Consider the following 14,338-nt stretch of genomic DNA (forward strand, 5'->3'; position numbering starts at 1 on the left):
TTGACAGTGAGGAGAGAAGTGTGAGGTTATTGGAGGGTATAAATGGATTGGTCAGATGGGCAGATCAGTAGCAAATGGGAACTATCTCTAATAAATGTGAGGTGATGCACTTTGGAAGAAGTTAAGAGAGTACTCAGTGAATGGTAAGCCACTAGGAAGCTTAAACAAACAGAGGGATCTTAAAGTATTTGTCCACAGATCCCTGAAGTTAGCAGACAGGTTAATAGGATAGTTAAGATGGCAAACGCTATGTTTACCTTCACCTGTCATGGTATACATTAGAAGAGCAGGGAGGTTATGTTGGAGCTGTACAGAAGTTTGGTTAAGCTACAGCTGGAGTACCATGTGCAGTTCTGGCCACCACACTGTAGGAAGAGAGTGATTGTGTAGGAAGAAAGTGATTGTGTTGGAAGGGGGGGAAAAGGAGATTCACCAGGATGTTGCCTGGGATGGAGCATTTCAGCAATAAAGAAAGGCTAGATAAACGCAGGTTGATTTCTTTGGAGCAGTGAAAGTTGAGGAGGGACCTGATAGAGGTTTATAAGGTTGAGGGGCATAAATAAGGTTAATAACGAGGGAATGTAATTTTAATGTGAAAGGCACAAAGTTGTGAGGAAAAATATTTCAACACAGAGGGTAGTGGAGGTCTGGAATACACTGCCATGGAGGGCAGTTGAGGTGGGAAATCTCAACATGTTTAAAAAGTTCTTGGATGAGCACTTGAAGTGATATAATATTTAAGGCTATGGGCCTAGTGCTGGGAAATAAGGTTAATGTAAGTAGAAGTATATTTTTCACAATCAGGACTCGATGGGCTGAAGGCCTCTTCTGTATTTCTGAATGATTTGGTGATAGTTTGTTCCCTTTTAATTTGTTCATGAGATGTGAGCATTACTGGCTCATCCATTACCTATTGCCTATCCTAAATTGCTTCTGAATAGGTGGTGATGAACTGCCTTTTTGAATTGCTGCAGTCCATGCAGTGTAGAGATTTACCAACAATGCTGTTCAGGATGGGAAATCCAGGATTATGATCCAGCAATGATGAAGGACTGCGATATACTTCCAAGTTAGGTTTGTGTGTAACTTGAATTGGAGATTGGCAGATGGTGATGTTCAATGCGTCTGCTGCCCTTATCGTTATACGTCTCTTCCATAAAACTGCTCTTTAAATTTATCATTAAGGTGGTTGCTGTAATTCATTAAATTCCTCCATTTTGCCTTTTTAAACCTTTTTGTACAATTCAGCAGTCTAGTTCAGATAATCTCATGGGAAATAATATTAAATAATTTCTTTTCACAATTGAATGGGAATTCCAGCTATCAGGCCTTGGATATTATAATCCACTAGTCACTAACTAGAGTCAAATCTAGTATGTTGTTTTGTTGGTAGGATATATTCAAATATCAACTCTGGATAGCTAATGATCTGACCATTAGGTATTCATATTTATTCATTTTAGCAAATTTCACAAGGTGAAACTTGTGTGTTTTTCCAAACGTTTAACTTTTCTGTACATTACTTTTGATACAGGTCAAGAAAATATATAATATGCTTCCTGACTATCATTCCTTCCTCTCCCAACTGTCCCTGCAACAAGCTTGTCAAATTATATGCGCATATGCATGGCTGTTTTAGTAACGTATGTTTAATCATTTGTGCTTTAAAAAGATTGCTTATTTACAGTGTTCACATTTTTGACATGACTCTTATTTATAGATTTTGGGCTAAGTAAAGAGTCAGTTGACCAAGAAAAGAAGGCATACTCATTCTGTGGTACTGTGGAGTACATGGCACCAGAAGTAGTAAACAGGCGAGGCCACACACAGAGTGCAGATTGGTGGTCATTTGGTGTGCTTATGGTATGTGTGAGATTTTGCTTGCCTAGCTTTGATTTGTTTTTCTGTTTCATATTTTGCTTAGTGTAAGTGACTGGATCCTAGTGTAGAATTTTCTGTTTGGCTCCATTGTGCACTTTTACCCAGATTTTGTGGGGTAGACTTGTACTGCATAGGGAATTAAATGCTCTAGGCTTATTAACTATGGATAGCTTGGCGATATGAGGACGTTGAAGTTGCTGTCAGCATGTAACTCAGAAGTTGTTTGTCAACATCACTCTCGTTCATGTGGGGATTTAAGTTTGTTCTTTCATGGAAATTTCAGTTGGTGGCTTGAATTTCTGAGAACCATATTTGCTCTATGCTCAGGGTTCCAGTGTGGAATTCCTGACAATTTAGAGTTCGCAACCAGAGTTCACAGATTCATAATCCTGAGTGCCCCAAGGTGCTAACTCCCTTTATATTCCAGCTTTAGCTTTGTGGCCAAGCAGAAATTGTTTCATAGCAGCATTGAATTTGGAGTGCCAAGTCACTCACCACACCTTAAAGGAATGCAATTATTTTCTATTTTTATTAAGACAGAACTGACTTATTAGTGATAGAATCATAGAATCACTACAGTGTGGAAACAGATCCTTTGGCCCAACAAGTCCGCACTGACCCTCTGAAGAGTAACTCACCCAGATCCATTCCCCTACCCAATTACTCTGCATTTACTCCTGACTAATGCACCTAACCTACACATCCCTGAACATTGTGGGCAATTTAGCATGGCCAATTCACCTAACCTGCTCATCTTTGGATTGTGGGAGGAAACTGGAGCACCAGGAGGAAACTCACGCAGACACGGGGAGAATGTGCAAACTCCACTCAGACACTCGGCGAGTCTAGAATTGAACCCAGCTCTGCATCTTGTTTTTATACTGAATCAATGATTAGTAAATATTACTGGTTTCCATCTTTTCAAATTTGTTTTGTCTTTAAATATAAATCTTAATTTTTTTTAAAAGTCGTATATGATGCTGATACCCAGCTAACATTTGTTATTTGAATGCTGTCTACTAGCTTTCATACTTTTACTGATTTTAGAGGAAGCTATGTACTTAATAATATTTGCTTTACTGATATCTTCAATTCTCATTCAACTTTAGTTTGAAATGCTTACTGGTACGTTGCCATTTCAAGGCAAAGACCGGAATGAAACCATGAACATGATACTGAAGTAAGTTTGTTCAATATACTGTCTTGCAATTCATAATCACATGCCAGCTTGCAGGGAGTTTCACACTTGGTAACTTGGTGATCACTTTATCAAAGCTCCTGTTGTGACCTTTCTTGAGGTTACAGGAAAATATTAGACTTTGGATAAACTTTTATAAATGTTTAGTTCAAATATGAGTGTGTTATAGATATGTTACCTAATTGTGATGAATTGAAGGAAGTAAGATTTAAATAGGATGTATAGTTTTCAATTTCCATTTCTATTTTTGGCAATTGTATATTCTGTTTTGCTGATTACTGCTGTTTACTCCTTATTTGTTTTTAAAATAAAGAGTTCCAGTTAAAACGATGAAAAATATAGGTCTTGGGTTTATTTTTAGTGTGGCAGGTTTGGGAGTGGCCTGTTATTTTCTGCAGTCAGAATGAAATCTATCTAAATGCAATTAACAGAAATGTGCAGGATAAAATGCAAGGCCATGCAGCACTTTCAATGAGCAAGCCTTCAAGTTACAGTTTGGCCTCAATCCACTAGATTAGTTTGACTCTTTGAATGTGTTTTATGCAGTTTATATGATATTAATGCTAATACGAAAACAAAACACATTACATTAGTTTTGAAAGCTGAAAAGTTCTACGTTATGACTTTACAATTAGTGCTCTGTGATCCCATGTGCCCTTAAGAATTGCTTGACATATGCACTTCAATCTGTCAGGAGTAGATGAAGGTGTCTAATTTAAATGGAGAATAATGGATTCCGAGTGATTACAACGCGCATATTTAATTGTGGATTACAACTCATGTCATAAACAAACTTAAATTGCAGCAAATTGCATATTTCATCTGAAAACACAAAATGAGATTGCAGTGTCAAAATCAATCACTGCTGCCTGCTGTTTACAGTGTAAACTGATTTAATTTTGTCATTTTATTTGTGCTGGTAACAAGTGTCCGATTGGATCTGTGCAATTCCACACTCTTTGTGCATGATGGTGTTGAATGAGAGACTGAATATTAGAATATCGTCACTTCAAACTTATTTAGAAATGGTTCTGATCAGTTTTATTTCTGGTGCATTCTAAATATGTATTTCATAGTTAACTGAAATTATTCTCAAGATTTTCCACTTTGGGGAATGGGTCTGTAACCACGTAGTTTGCATCTTAAAATGTAAAACATCCCTAAAATATTTCAAAGGAATGGTATTCCTTAATCCTGAAGAACAAAATCTTGTGTTCATTCAGCCATTTTCAGAATGGCAACTTTGGTCTATGCTGACAGAATTTACCATCAAAGTACTTACGGTAATCAGAATTCCTGTGTCACACCATGGCAAGTTCATGCCATTGATAAGACCATAAGACATAGGAGTGGAAGTAAGACCATTCGGCCCATCGAGTCCACTCCGCCATTCAATCATGGCTGATGTGCATTTCAGCTCCACTTACCAGCGTTCTCCCCGTAGCCCTTAATTCCTCTAGACAACAAGAATCTATCAATCTTGAAGACATTTAGCGTCCTGGCTTCACTGCACTCTGTGGCAATGAATTCGACAGGCCCACCACTCTCTGGCTGAAGAAATGTCTCCGCATTTCTGTTCTGAAATGACCCCCTCTAATTCTAAGGCTGTGTCCACGGTTCCTAGTCTCCTCGTCTAACGGAAACAATTTCCTAGCATCCACCTTTTCCAAGCCATGTATTATTTTGTACGTCTCTATTAAGTCTCCCCTTAATCTTCTAAACTCCTGCATCTGAATCAAATTACTTATGGGAATATTATAGACAGAATAGGCGCAAATGTCCTATCATTCTTGAAATGGGAATTATCAAGAATGTAAAAACGCAACTGAAATACTCTATGCTCAGTGAAGACCATAAAATGACTGCTATGTGTTAGTATGCAGTGTTGTATCATTTAAGTAAAATAATGAATTGATTTGGAACAAAAAAAAATTGCTGAAGAAACTCCACAAGTCTGGCAGCAATTGTGGAGAGAAAGAGGAGTTAACATTTGGGGTGCAGTTATTCTTCTTCAGAACTGTTCTGAGTGAACGTCACTGGACCTGAAATGTTAACTGTCTTCTCTGTGCCAAACTGCCAGACCTCGAGTTTCTCCAAAAATTTCTGTTTATGTTTCAGATTTCCAACATCTGCAAATCTTTATTTTATGTTAATGAATTGATTTGCTTTTTCCAAGGGCTAAATTAGGAATGCCTCAGTTTCTTAGTCCAGAAGCTCAAGGTCTTCTCAGAATGTTATTCAAACGAAATCCTGGGAACAGACTAGGTACTGATTCATGTTTTAAAATAATCATTCATCTCTTTATTGAAGTTATTGTTTCCAATTTGAATGAATGCATATTTGATAGCTAATAAAAGTGTATTGGCGTTGAGAATAAAGTAAAATTAGAATTCACTTTTATATATATATTTACAATGTTGGCTAACTGTAACCTAGAAATAGCTTTTTCGATTGCATTTCTTTTGATTTCTTTAAGTATAATGTTTACAGTTTCTTGTTCTATAATGTTAAGGAGGTCAATCATTTTTTTGATGTTTGCTGTGTCCCCAGTACAAATCATTATAAATTTGCTTCGGCACCAAACAGAATTCTTAATCTGTAGGGCAGCCCAAAGCATAACTGTGAATAAATATAGGAGGTAACACTGGAAAAGACTATAACAGTTCATTAGGCCAACTTTAAGTTGAAGCAACTTCATTTGATTTCTCATGTCCTCATTCACCCTTTTGTTAAATATCAGATTTTTCTTATGAATTTTTTGAGATTAGCAACTTGAATAGGTAGTTGATAAATTCACACATTCAGCAACTTGTGGAGGGTACTGAAATCTGAACTATATGTTTGCTTTATTGCAGCTTATGCTCTGTCCCTTGTAGATTTGTGTTATAGCCATGTGGAGCTTTGGATCACAAGGTTGGTCTTCATTGAAGCTTTGACACTATGGTGTGGTTTCATTACCAAAATAGTGTCTGTACCATGTACATACACTTGTGGCGTGCCATGCTTGGAGCTCATTCTTGCTGGGGTTGTTCATGTAGATTTTGTGAATCTGTGCTGGAAATGTGCAGGCAACACTCAAGTGTGTTGTGCCGATCTGATATCACTTCTGTCATCCTTACCATTTTAGGTAATGTCCTCATGATCTTCCTCAGCTGCACATAAATTCAGCAACCTGAAGGCCCCCACCCATCTCAGCCACTCTATCAATGATGTTTAAAGAGACCATGAACTTTACATTAATAGCCACCAAAGAGAGGGACATGAGGGATATTGAGGTTAGGGAAAGGTGTACAAATACTTTCATGCAGATCAACATAATGAAAGAGGAAGTTTGGCTGTTTTGAAATGCATTAAAGTTCACAAGTCCCAGGGCCAGATTGGTATCTATCCACGATACTTTGGGAAGCAAGGAAGGAAATAATTGGGGCCTTAACAGATATATTTACATCCTCTTTGGCCTCAGGTGAGGTTCCAGAGGACTGAAGAATGGCCAATATTGTTCCTTTGTTTAAGCTAATCTAGGTAATTGTAATCTGTTGACCCTGACATGAGGTTGGGAAGCTGTTGGAGAACATACTGAGAGACAGAATCTGTTCACATTTGGAAGAAAATTGACTTGTTGGTGATCATCAACATCGGGAAGGTCATGTCTCACCAATTTGATTGTTTTTTGAGGAGATGACAAGAATGATTGATGAGAGAAGGTTGTGTATATGGACTTTAATAAGGCATTTGATAAGGTGTCTCATGACAGGCTAGCACAAAAGGAGTCTCATGGGATCCAGGGTGTCCTAGCTAGATGGATACAGAACCAGCTTGGTCATAGAAAACAGAGAGTAGTGGTAGAAGGGTGTTTTTTGGAATTAGTAAATTTACAGATGACACCAAAATTGATGGAGTTGCAGATAGGAGGATTGTCAGAAGTTACAGTGGGACATGGATTGCAGATTTAGGCAGAGAAATGGCAGATGGGGTTGAATCCAGACAAATACAAGGTGATGCACTTTAGAAGATCAATTTCAGGTATGAATTATATCATAAATGGCAGATGCCTTAGGAGCACTGACATGCAGAGGAATCTGGGCATACAGGTCCATGGATCCCTGAAAGTGGCAACACAAGTGGAAAATGTGGTCAAAAGGCAATACAGCACGCTTGTCTTCATTGGCTGGGACATTGAATTTAAAAGTTGGCAAGCTATGTTGCAGCTATTCAAAACTTTAGTTAGGCTAAATTTGGATTTTGTGTGCAGATCTGGTAGCCACACTACGAGAAGGACTTGGATGCTTTGGAAAGGATGAGGGAAGGTTTGCCAGGGTGTTGCCTGGTCTGGAGGGTTTTTGGTGTGATGAGAGGCTGAATAAACTTGGATTATTTTTGCTGGCAAGACGGAGGCTGAGGGGTGACTTGACAGAAGTCTACAAAATTGAGAAGCATAGATAGGGTGGATAGTCAGAGGCTTTTCCCCAAGGTGGGAAGGTCAACTACAAGAGGGCACAGGTTCAAGTTGACTGGGGGGGGGGGGAGAGGAGGGAAAGTGCAGGGAAAATTTTTCATAGAGTGTAGGTGCGTGGAACGCACCACCAGTGGAGGTAGTGGAAGCAGGTACGTTTGCAACATTTAAGGCATGTCTTAATAGACACACGAATGGGAAGCAAACCGAGGAATAGACACTGTGTAAGTGCAATAAGTAGCAGGTCTAAATAATGATTCGGAATCAGTGCCGGCCTTGGTGAATCAAAGAGCCTGTACTTGTGCTGTATTGTTCTTTGTTCTTTGCAGGTTTGTTCCTGATTTCTGTCTGGTTCAGTTTGAGTTTACAGAAGTGATGTGTGCTTTGAGGAGATAGTTAAAAATGAGGTTTTTGAGGATTGCTGTGTTACTTGACTACAAAAGTGTACCATTTGGTCCAGATCATGTACTTGTAGTTGCAATTCCTCCTGGGTTGTAGCACGAGAGAGAGAGAGAGTGAGATGAAAGAGAAATGTTCTGAAGGGTCACTGAACCTGAAACGTTAACTCTGATTTCTCTCCATAGATGTAGCCAGACCTGCTGAGATTTTCCAGCAATTTCTGTTTTTGTTTGAGTGAGATGGCAAGGTGTCTTGAAGAGTCTGCAGAGAGTGAGCTGGAGAAAAAAATACTCAAAACAGAAAGCCTTAGGTCTTCCAGGTCTCCCTTCACCTGAATCGGGAGCTTTACTTTAAGAAGGAGTTGCTCACAGAACTTTGCCATCTGCTTTAAACAGACCTGCAGCTTCCGGAGTGTGAGGATGGGCCTGTCGTCAGTGCATTTCTACAAGTCAGCCTGGGAGAAGCAACATTTTTCAGGTCACTGTCCATTGCTGCATCAGAGTGTACGCCCATCCCCACACAAGCACATCCCCCATCCCACGAGCACACGCCAACCCCACGCGTGCACACCTACACACCCCTGACTCTCACACACCACCCACACACTCACCCCTTTGAAATGTTGCCATTGTGCCAGCCTCCACCACTACTTCTAGCAGCTCATTCCATAGACGCACCACCCTCTGGGTTGAAAGGTTGCTCTTCAACTCCCTTTTAAATCCCCCCACCCCCACCCTAAACCTCTGCCCTCCAGTTCTGAACTCCCCCACCCCAGGGAAAACATTTTATCTGTTTACCCCATTCATGATCCTCATGATTTTATAAACATCGGTAAGGTCGCTGCTCTGCCTCCGATGGTCCAGGGAAAACAGCCCCAGCCTATTCAACCTCTCCCTATAGCTCACACCCTCCAACCCTGACAATGTCATTGTAACTCTTTTCTGATCCCTTTCAAGTTTTCACAACATCCTTCCTATTAGAAAGAGACCAGAATTGCACACAATATTCCAAACGTGGCCTAACCAATATCCTGTAGAGCCACAAAATGACCTGCCAACTCCTATGTTCAATGCTCTGACCAATAAAGGAAAGCATACTAAACACCTTCTTCACTATCCTATCTACCTGTGACTCCACTTTCAAGGAGCTCTGAACCTGCACTCCAAGGTCTCTTTGTTCAGCAACACTCCCCAGGACCTTACCATTAAGTGTATAAGTCCTACTCTGATTTGACTTTTCAACATGCAGCTCCTCACGTTTATCTAATATAACCTCCATCTGCCACTCCTCATGCCATTGGCCCATCTGATCAAGATCCCGTTGTACTCTGAGGTAACCTTCTTCGCTGCAGGAATCGTTTTGTCTGAATAAAGAAAAGCCATTGGAGCATATGTATTACCTACTCAGGAATGCAAGTTTCCTCATGGTGTAGATGTGTGGCTTTTTGGGCCCCGCATCTTGGTGTTGAGATGTAGCACAACTTCAAAAGTGGGCAGTTGATGTGTATCCCGGAAAGCTCCGTATTCTGGCAGTAGTTGTGGGGCTTTCATTCAGATTCAGTCTGCTATTTTCAACCATAGTATCACTATCTGGCTCCGAGGAATTCACTTTACGCTTGGCACATGACTGTAGTTTGCAGCACAACTGAGTGTGCCTACTGTGTGCATACGGGTATGTTACTGCAAGAAACGTTGATCACTGAGGTGTTGAAGCAGAGAGTCTACAGCGAAGACTGATCTGGAGGAGCCCTCTAGTACTTGCCAAAGTGATGTCCCAATTCATGGTGATCATCTGCGTGCTCTAAAACCTGGCCATTATGAGGACAGTGTGTGCCACATGTGAAATGTAGGCTTGAGGCCTATAGCAGTGCTAAGTGTATGAGATGAAATTCTGTAACTGTTCATGTACAATTGAGATTTTTTTGGTTATTGAAGGGGTATGATGTGAAGTGAGTGAGGCCTGAGGCTCAAATGTAACAATATGGCACTTGAAGAGACCCAGATCTTGACCTTCAGAAGATCATTGAACATTGGCTCAGCATCCAGGTCCTCATAGTGAACTGTTGCATTCACATTCATTTGTGTCTCCCTGCATGTTTCTTTGTGCATGTTTCTGGATACAAGACTGTCTGGATACAAGACTGCCCCGTCTTGTGCGCCAGGGACTTGAGTGGTGTGTCAGAAAATCTGGGAGCCTGTGCTCTAAAATAATGCACAAGCTTCACTGTTCCTCTTAAGTCTGACACCCTGCAAATACAACCTCCAGTACTTACTGCAGCCATTACCTCCACATTCAGAGACAGGCTAGCTTTAAGTAGCGCTTATCATTGGGGTGCATGCCACTAATATTAGGTTAGCAGTTTTCACAAAGTTTCTGTACTGCCTGACTGGGTGTGTGTTAATCTGGCATTAGGATTCCTGGTTTTGGACTATTGAGTTTTAAGCCCTTGCTGTTTCTCAGTAGCTACTTTTACCTTTGGTCCTGCGTCAAATAGTTAATCAAGTTAAGCTATCAAGTTCTCTTTTGTTCAAGAAAATCCTTGAACTTTCAAGTTAAACTTGCTCTTTTCCACAGTTGCTAAAATGTATTGGGGAATGATAGAAAAGCTAAATTTGCACTTCTTTAACTTTGCATAAAATAAAAAAGTGTTATCCCTATTTTCACTATTGAGAAAGCCAGAATACAATCTTAGTAATCACTGAAGAAACCCAGTAATGTATTAGCATTGTATGTCAAATGAAAAGTACTGCTTGTAGTTGATTTTGCTCGAAAATGCTGACTACACTGGACATAGAAATATATAATTAATTTTCTACGTTCTTGTACATTATGGAGTTTGTTTATATAGAGTGATAACTGCCGTCCATGTTGCACTGCATTTGCAAAATGTGCAGTGATATAGCAATAGTCAGTAATCTCCATTTGTAAGAACAGTTGATTGTATTGGGCTGGAGATTGGCCTCTGCCCTCATACAACCAAAATTACAAATAAACATTGTATGATCTTAATTCTTGTAGGAGCTGGCCCTGATGGAGTTGAAGAGATCAAAAGGCATCCATTCTTTGCTACCATTGACTGGAATGTAGGTGTTTCCCATTCCAACAAGCAAGATCAAGGTCACAAAGCTGTTAAATGTAATGCTTTTTACTCCTGAGAAACCCAATGTTAAAAACTAAATTTTCATGCTTTTAATTCAATGCTTGCTCGAAATAATTATTCTGCTGCTATTAATAAAACATTTGAATATATTTATTATACACATTCTGGGATTTTGATTTGAAATTGTGTATAGAATTTGTAATGCTTTTACCAATCAAACTTATTAATTTTTCTCTAAGGTGTTTGACATCCTTTGCACGATAAATTGTTCAGGGGTGTCTCAGTTATGTAAATCAAGAATTTTTATCATGTTAAATCAACAATTGAAGTAAGATTTTTGGCTGTTGGAATTGTCCGTATTGAGAGTGCAAATGAAGTGACTGAGACATGTAAAATCTAAATATTCTCCTTTTTGCAGAAACTGGTCAGAAAGGAAATTCAGCCTCCATTTAAACCTGCTTCTGGGAAGCCAGAAGATACTTTCTGCTTTGACCCAGAATTTACAGCTAAAACACCAAAAGGTACAATTGATTGCTGTTTTATTATCTATTTAAATAACCTTTTCCGAACAACAAATTTTATTCATTTGGTTTATGCTTTGTCATGGACAAATATTGAGCGAAGGCATAATTTAACTCTACAAAATTTACAATATACATAAAAGTTATTGGATTGTTCAAGTTACAAAGCTAAGAGATAAATATGATTAGCTTTTTTATTGCTGCCTTTTTGTTTACCCTAATATACTTGTATTATATAATTAGTATTAATATAGTATCAATGATTTCATTTTCATGAATTTTGAATTAAACATTTATATTTGTACAAATTAAAGGGAAGCATTTTTTATTAGGTGTTTGCGCTGCTGCCTGTCGTATCTGGTAATTGTTGTTGGCATGATGCCATCAGACATCACCTGATTTCTAAAGCATATTCACAGGATGCTAACTGAAGAGGGTAGTTATCTTCAAATTTCAAAGCTGATGAAGTCACTGTCTCAAACTTTCATTAGGTCAATAAATACTTCAAGTTAACTCAATTCATCTTTACGGCTGTGTTAAATTAACTGAGTTCCTGAAGCTTTTTGGAAGAGTGAGCTGCATTATTTCTTAATTCACCAACCGCTTGTCAAAGTCAAAGCTCTTTTTTTTTCAATGCATTCGCTTCTCAACTTGATTTTGTACCAAACAGAAGCAGAATAAAGCAAAATAGTCCATCTTCCTATTCTCCCCAAGATCTCCTTTAAGATTGTGGAAAGGGTAAACATAGTCCCAGGCTAAATTAAAGGATAAAACATCAGATGTTCTTATCTTTGGATGATTATCTAAGCTGCGTACAAATCCTAATGGAGAAGAGAAAACTAGGGAGGAGAACACAATTAGAGGAATAGGTTTGTGAAAGAGGGATTCCGGTTTGAGACACAGGAATCAGGATTGCATTAGGGAAGAACTGTACTGTTGAGGCAGTCTCCATATGATCTGGGCTGGGCCAGGGGTCCTGGCAAAAAGGACTAATTGGACAGTCGTAAAGATTTTAGACTACTAAGTTGGGAGAAGGGCTCTTATAGAAAATGTATAGTTAATCATTTGGAGACGAACAGTACACGAACAGAGCAATAGCAAGAAATAGTGTGTGAGGCACTATAAGTAGAAGGAAAACTAAAATGTGTGATGTGATGAAATCAATAGAGAGAAATAGGAACGGTGTTAATGAAACATTAGTGCTGAAGGGCAAGTCTAGATCTGTGGTCCAAAATGAGTTGAAATATTTTATTGTAGCAAACTTAATTTGGCATATCTGTGGCAACTGTTATTGAGACATGCCCGCAGGACAATCAGGACTGGGATCAAAATATATCAGAATATAAGGACAACAGCAGATGGAAAGAGATGGGGAGGAGTAGCCTTACGGATGGAATCGCTTCAGTGATGACAGAGGATATAAGAAGAGATAAGCAGGCAGTGGAGACTTGAAGGACGAATTAAGAAATGGAAATGGATTCAAGATTGTAGCAGGAGTTCTGTTTATACCCCGGATAGTTACTGAAAATTTGTAGCTTGTGTATATTCTAAGACTTAGCAGAGAAGTGTGGAAAGATTTAATTTTTGGAGGAAGCAAATAGAAAAGCGATATAAAGGAGACGATTCTAAAGTGGGTTCAGGAAGAAAAGGACTTGGGCACACATATGTGCATAAGATGTTGAGAATAATAGTACAGGTGAGAGGCATCTTGGGCTTTATCAATGGGTGCATAAAGTACAAAAACAGGAAAATTATGTTAAGCCTGTAGAAAGCTCTGATTTGTTCCCTACTGGAGTCTGGACACCACTTAAGGGGAGATATGATAGCATTAGAAAGGGTGCAGAAAAGATTCACCAGAGTGGTTGCAAGAATAAGAATCGTCAGTTGCCTGGATAGTTTGCTAAAGTGGGCAGTTCTTTTATTAAGAGGATATTTGAAAGTATTCAAATCCTGAGGGGGCTGGACCGATTAGAGAGGGAAAATTGTTTCTATTGGCAGGAACTTTGAAAGGAAGAAGGCACATATTTAAGTTAATTGGTTAAAAAAAAAGAATAGGAACATTAAATAAAGCATTTATGGCTTGATGGTAGGAAGCAGATGGTAATAGTGGAAGGATGCTTATTGGACTGGAGGCCTGTGACCAGTGGAGTGCTCCGGATCGGTACTAAGCCCATTACTGTTTGTTATCTATATCAATGATTTGGATGAGAATGTACAAGGCATGATGTGTAAGCTTGCTGATGACACTAAAATAGGCGGTATTATGGACAGTGAGGAAGATTGTCAGAAATTGCAGCAGGACCTTTGAACAGCTGGGGAAGTGGGTCGAGAAATGGCAAATGGAGTTTAGTATAGAAAAGTGAGAGATCTTGCATTTTGGAAAATCAAATCAAGGTATGAGTTTCATGGTGAATGGTCAGGCCTTAAAAAGTGTAGTGGAACAGAGGGATCTTGAAGTTCAGTTCACAGTTCTCTGAAAGTGGGGTTATAGGTAGACAAAGCAGTGAAGAAGGCTTTTGGCACATTGGCCTTCATCAGTCAGGGCATTGAGTCAAGAAGTTGGGAAGTTATGATGCAATTGTACAGGACATTGGTGAGGCTGCACTTAGAGTATTGTGTTCGGTTCTGGTCACCTTGTTATAGGAAGAATGTTATTAAAGTGGAAAAAGTGCAGAAGAAATTTACAAGGATATTGCCAGGACTCAATGGTCTGAGTTATAGGGAGAGGTTGGACAAGCTTGGACGTTTTTCTTTAAAGCATAGTAAACTGAGGGGAGATCTTTTAT

The 14,338-nt window shown here is 39.2% G+C and overlaps 1 protein-coding gene across 4 annotated transcripts in view; it reads left to right on the top strand.

Moving 5' to 3' along the window:
- The window catches only part of rps6kal (ribosomal protein S6 kinase a, like), a 132,959-nt gene that overhangs the window by 86,049 nt on the left and 32,572 nt on the right, over positions 1 to 14,338 (top strand). For all 4 annotated transcript variants that reach the window (XM_043704418.1, XM_043704419.1, XM_043704421.1 and 1 more), the window contains 5 exons: positions 1,721 to 1,863; positions 2,991 to 3,061; positions 5,256 to 5,344; positions 10,950 to 11,014; positions 11,450 to 11,552. In XM_043704418.1, coding sequence (XP_043560353.1) covers positions 1,721 to 1,863; positions 2,991 to 3,061; positions 5,256 to 5,344; positions 10,950 to 11,014; positions 11,450 to 11,552 — 471 coding nt within the window. The remainder of the gene's footprint in view (positions 1 to 1,720; positions 1,864 to 2,990; positions 3,062 to 5,255; positions 5,345 to 10,949; positions 11,015 to 11,449; positions 11,553 to 14,338) is intronic.

This window comes from Chiloscyllium plagiosum, chromosome 15 (genome assembly GCF_004010195.1).
Source record: "Chiloscyllium plagiosum isolate BGI_BamShark_2017 chromosome 15, ASM401019v2, whole genome shotgun sequence".
NCBI classification, from domain to species: domain Eukaryota; kingdom Metazoa; phylum Chordata; class Chondrichthyes; order Orectolobiformes; family Hemiscylliidae; genus Chiloscyllium; species Chiloscyllium plagiosum.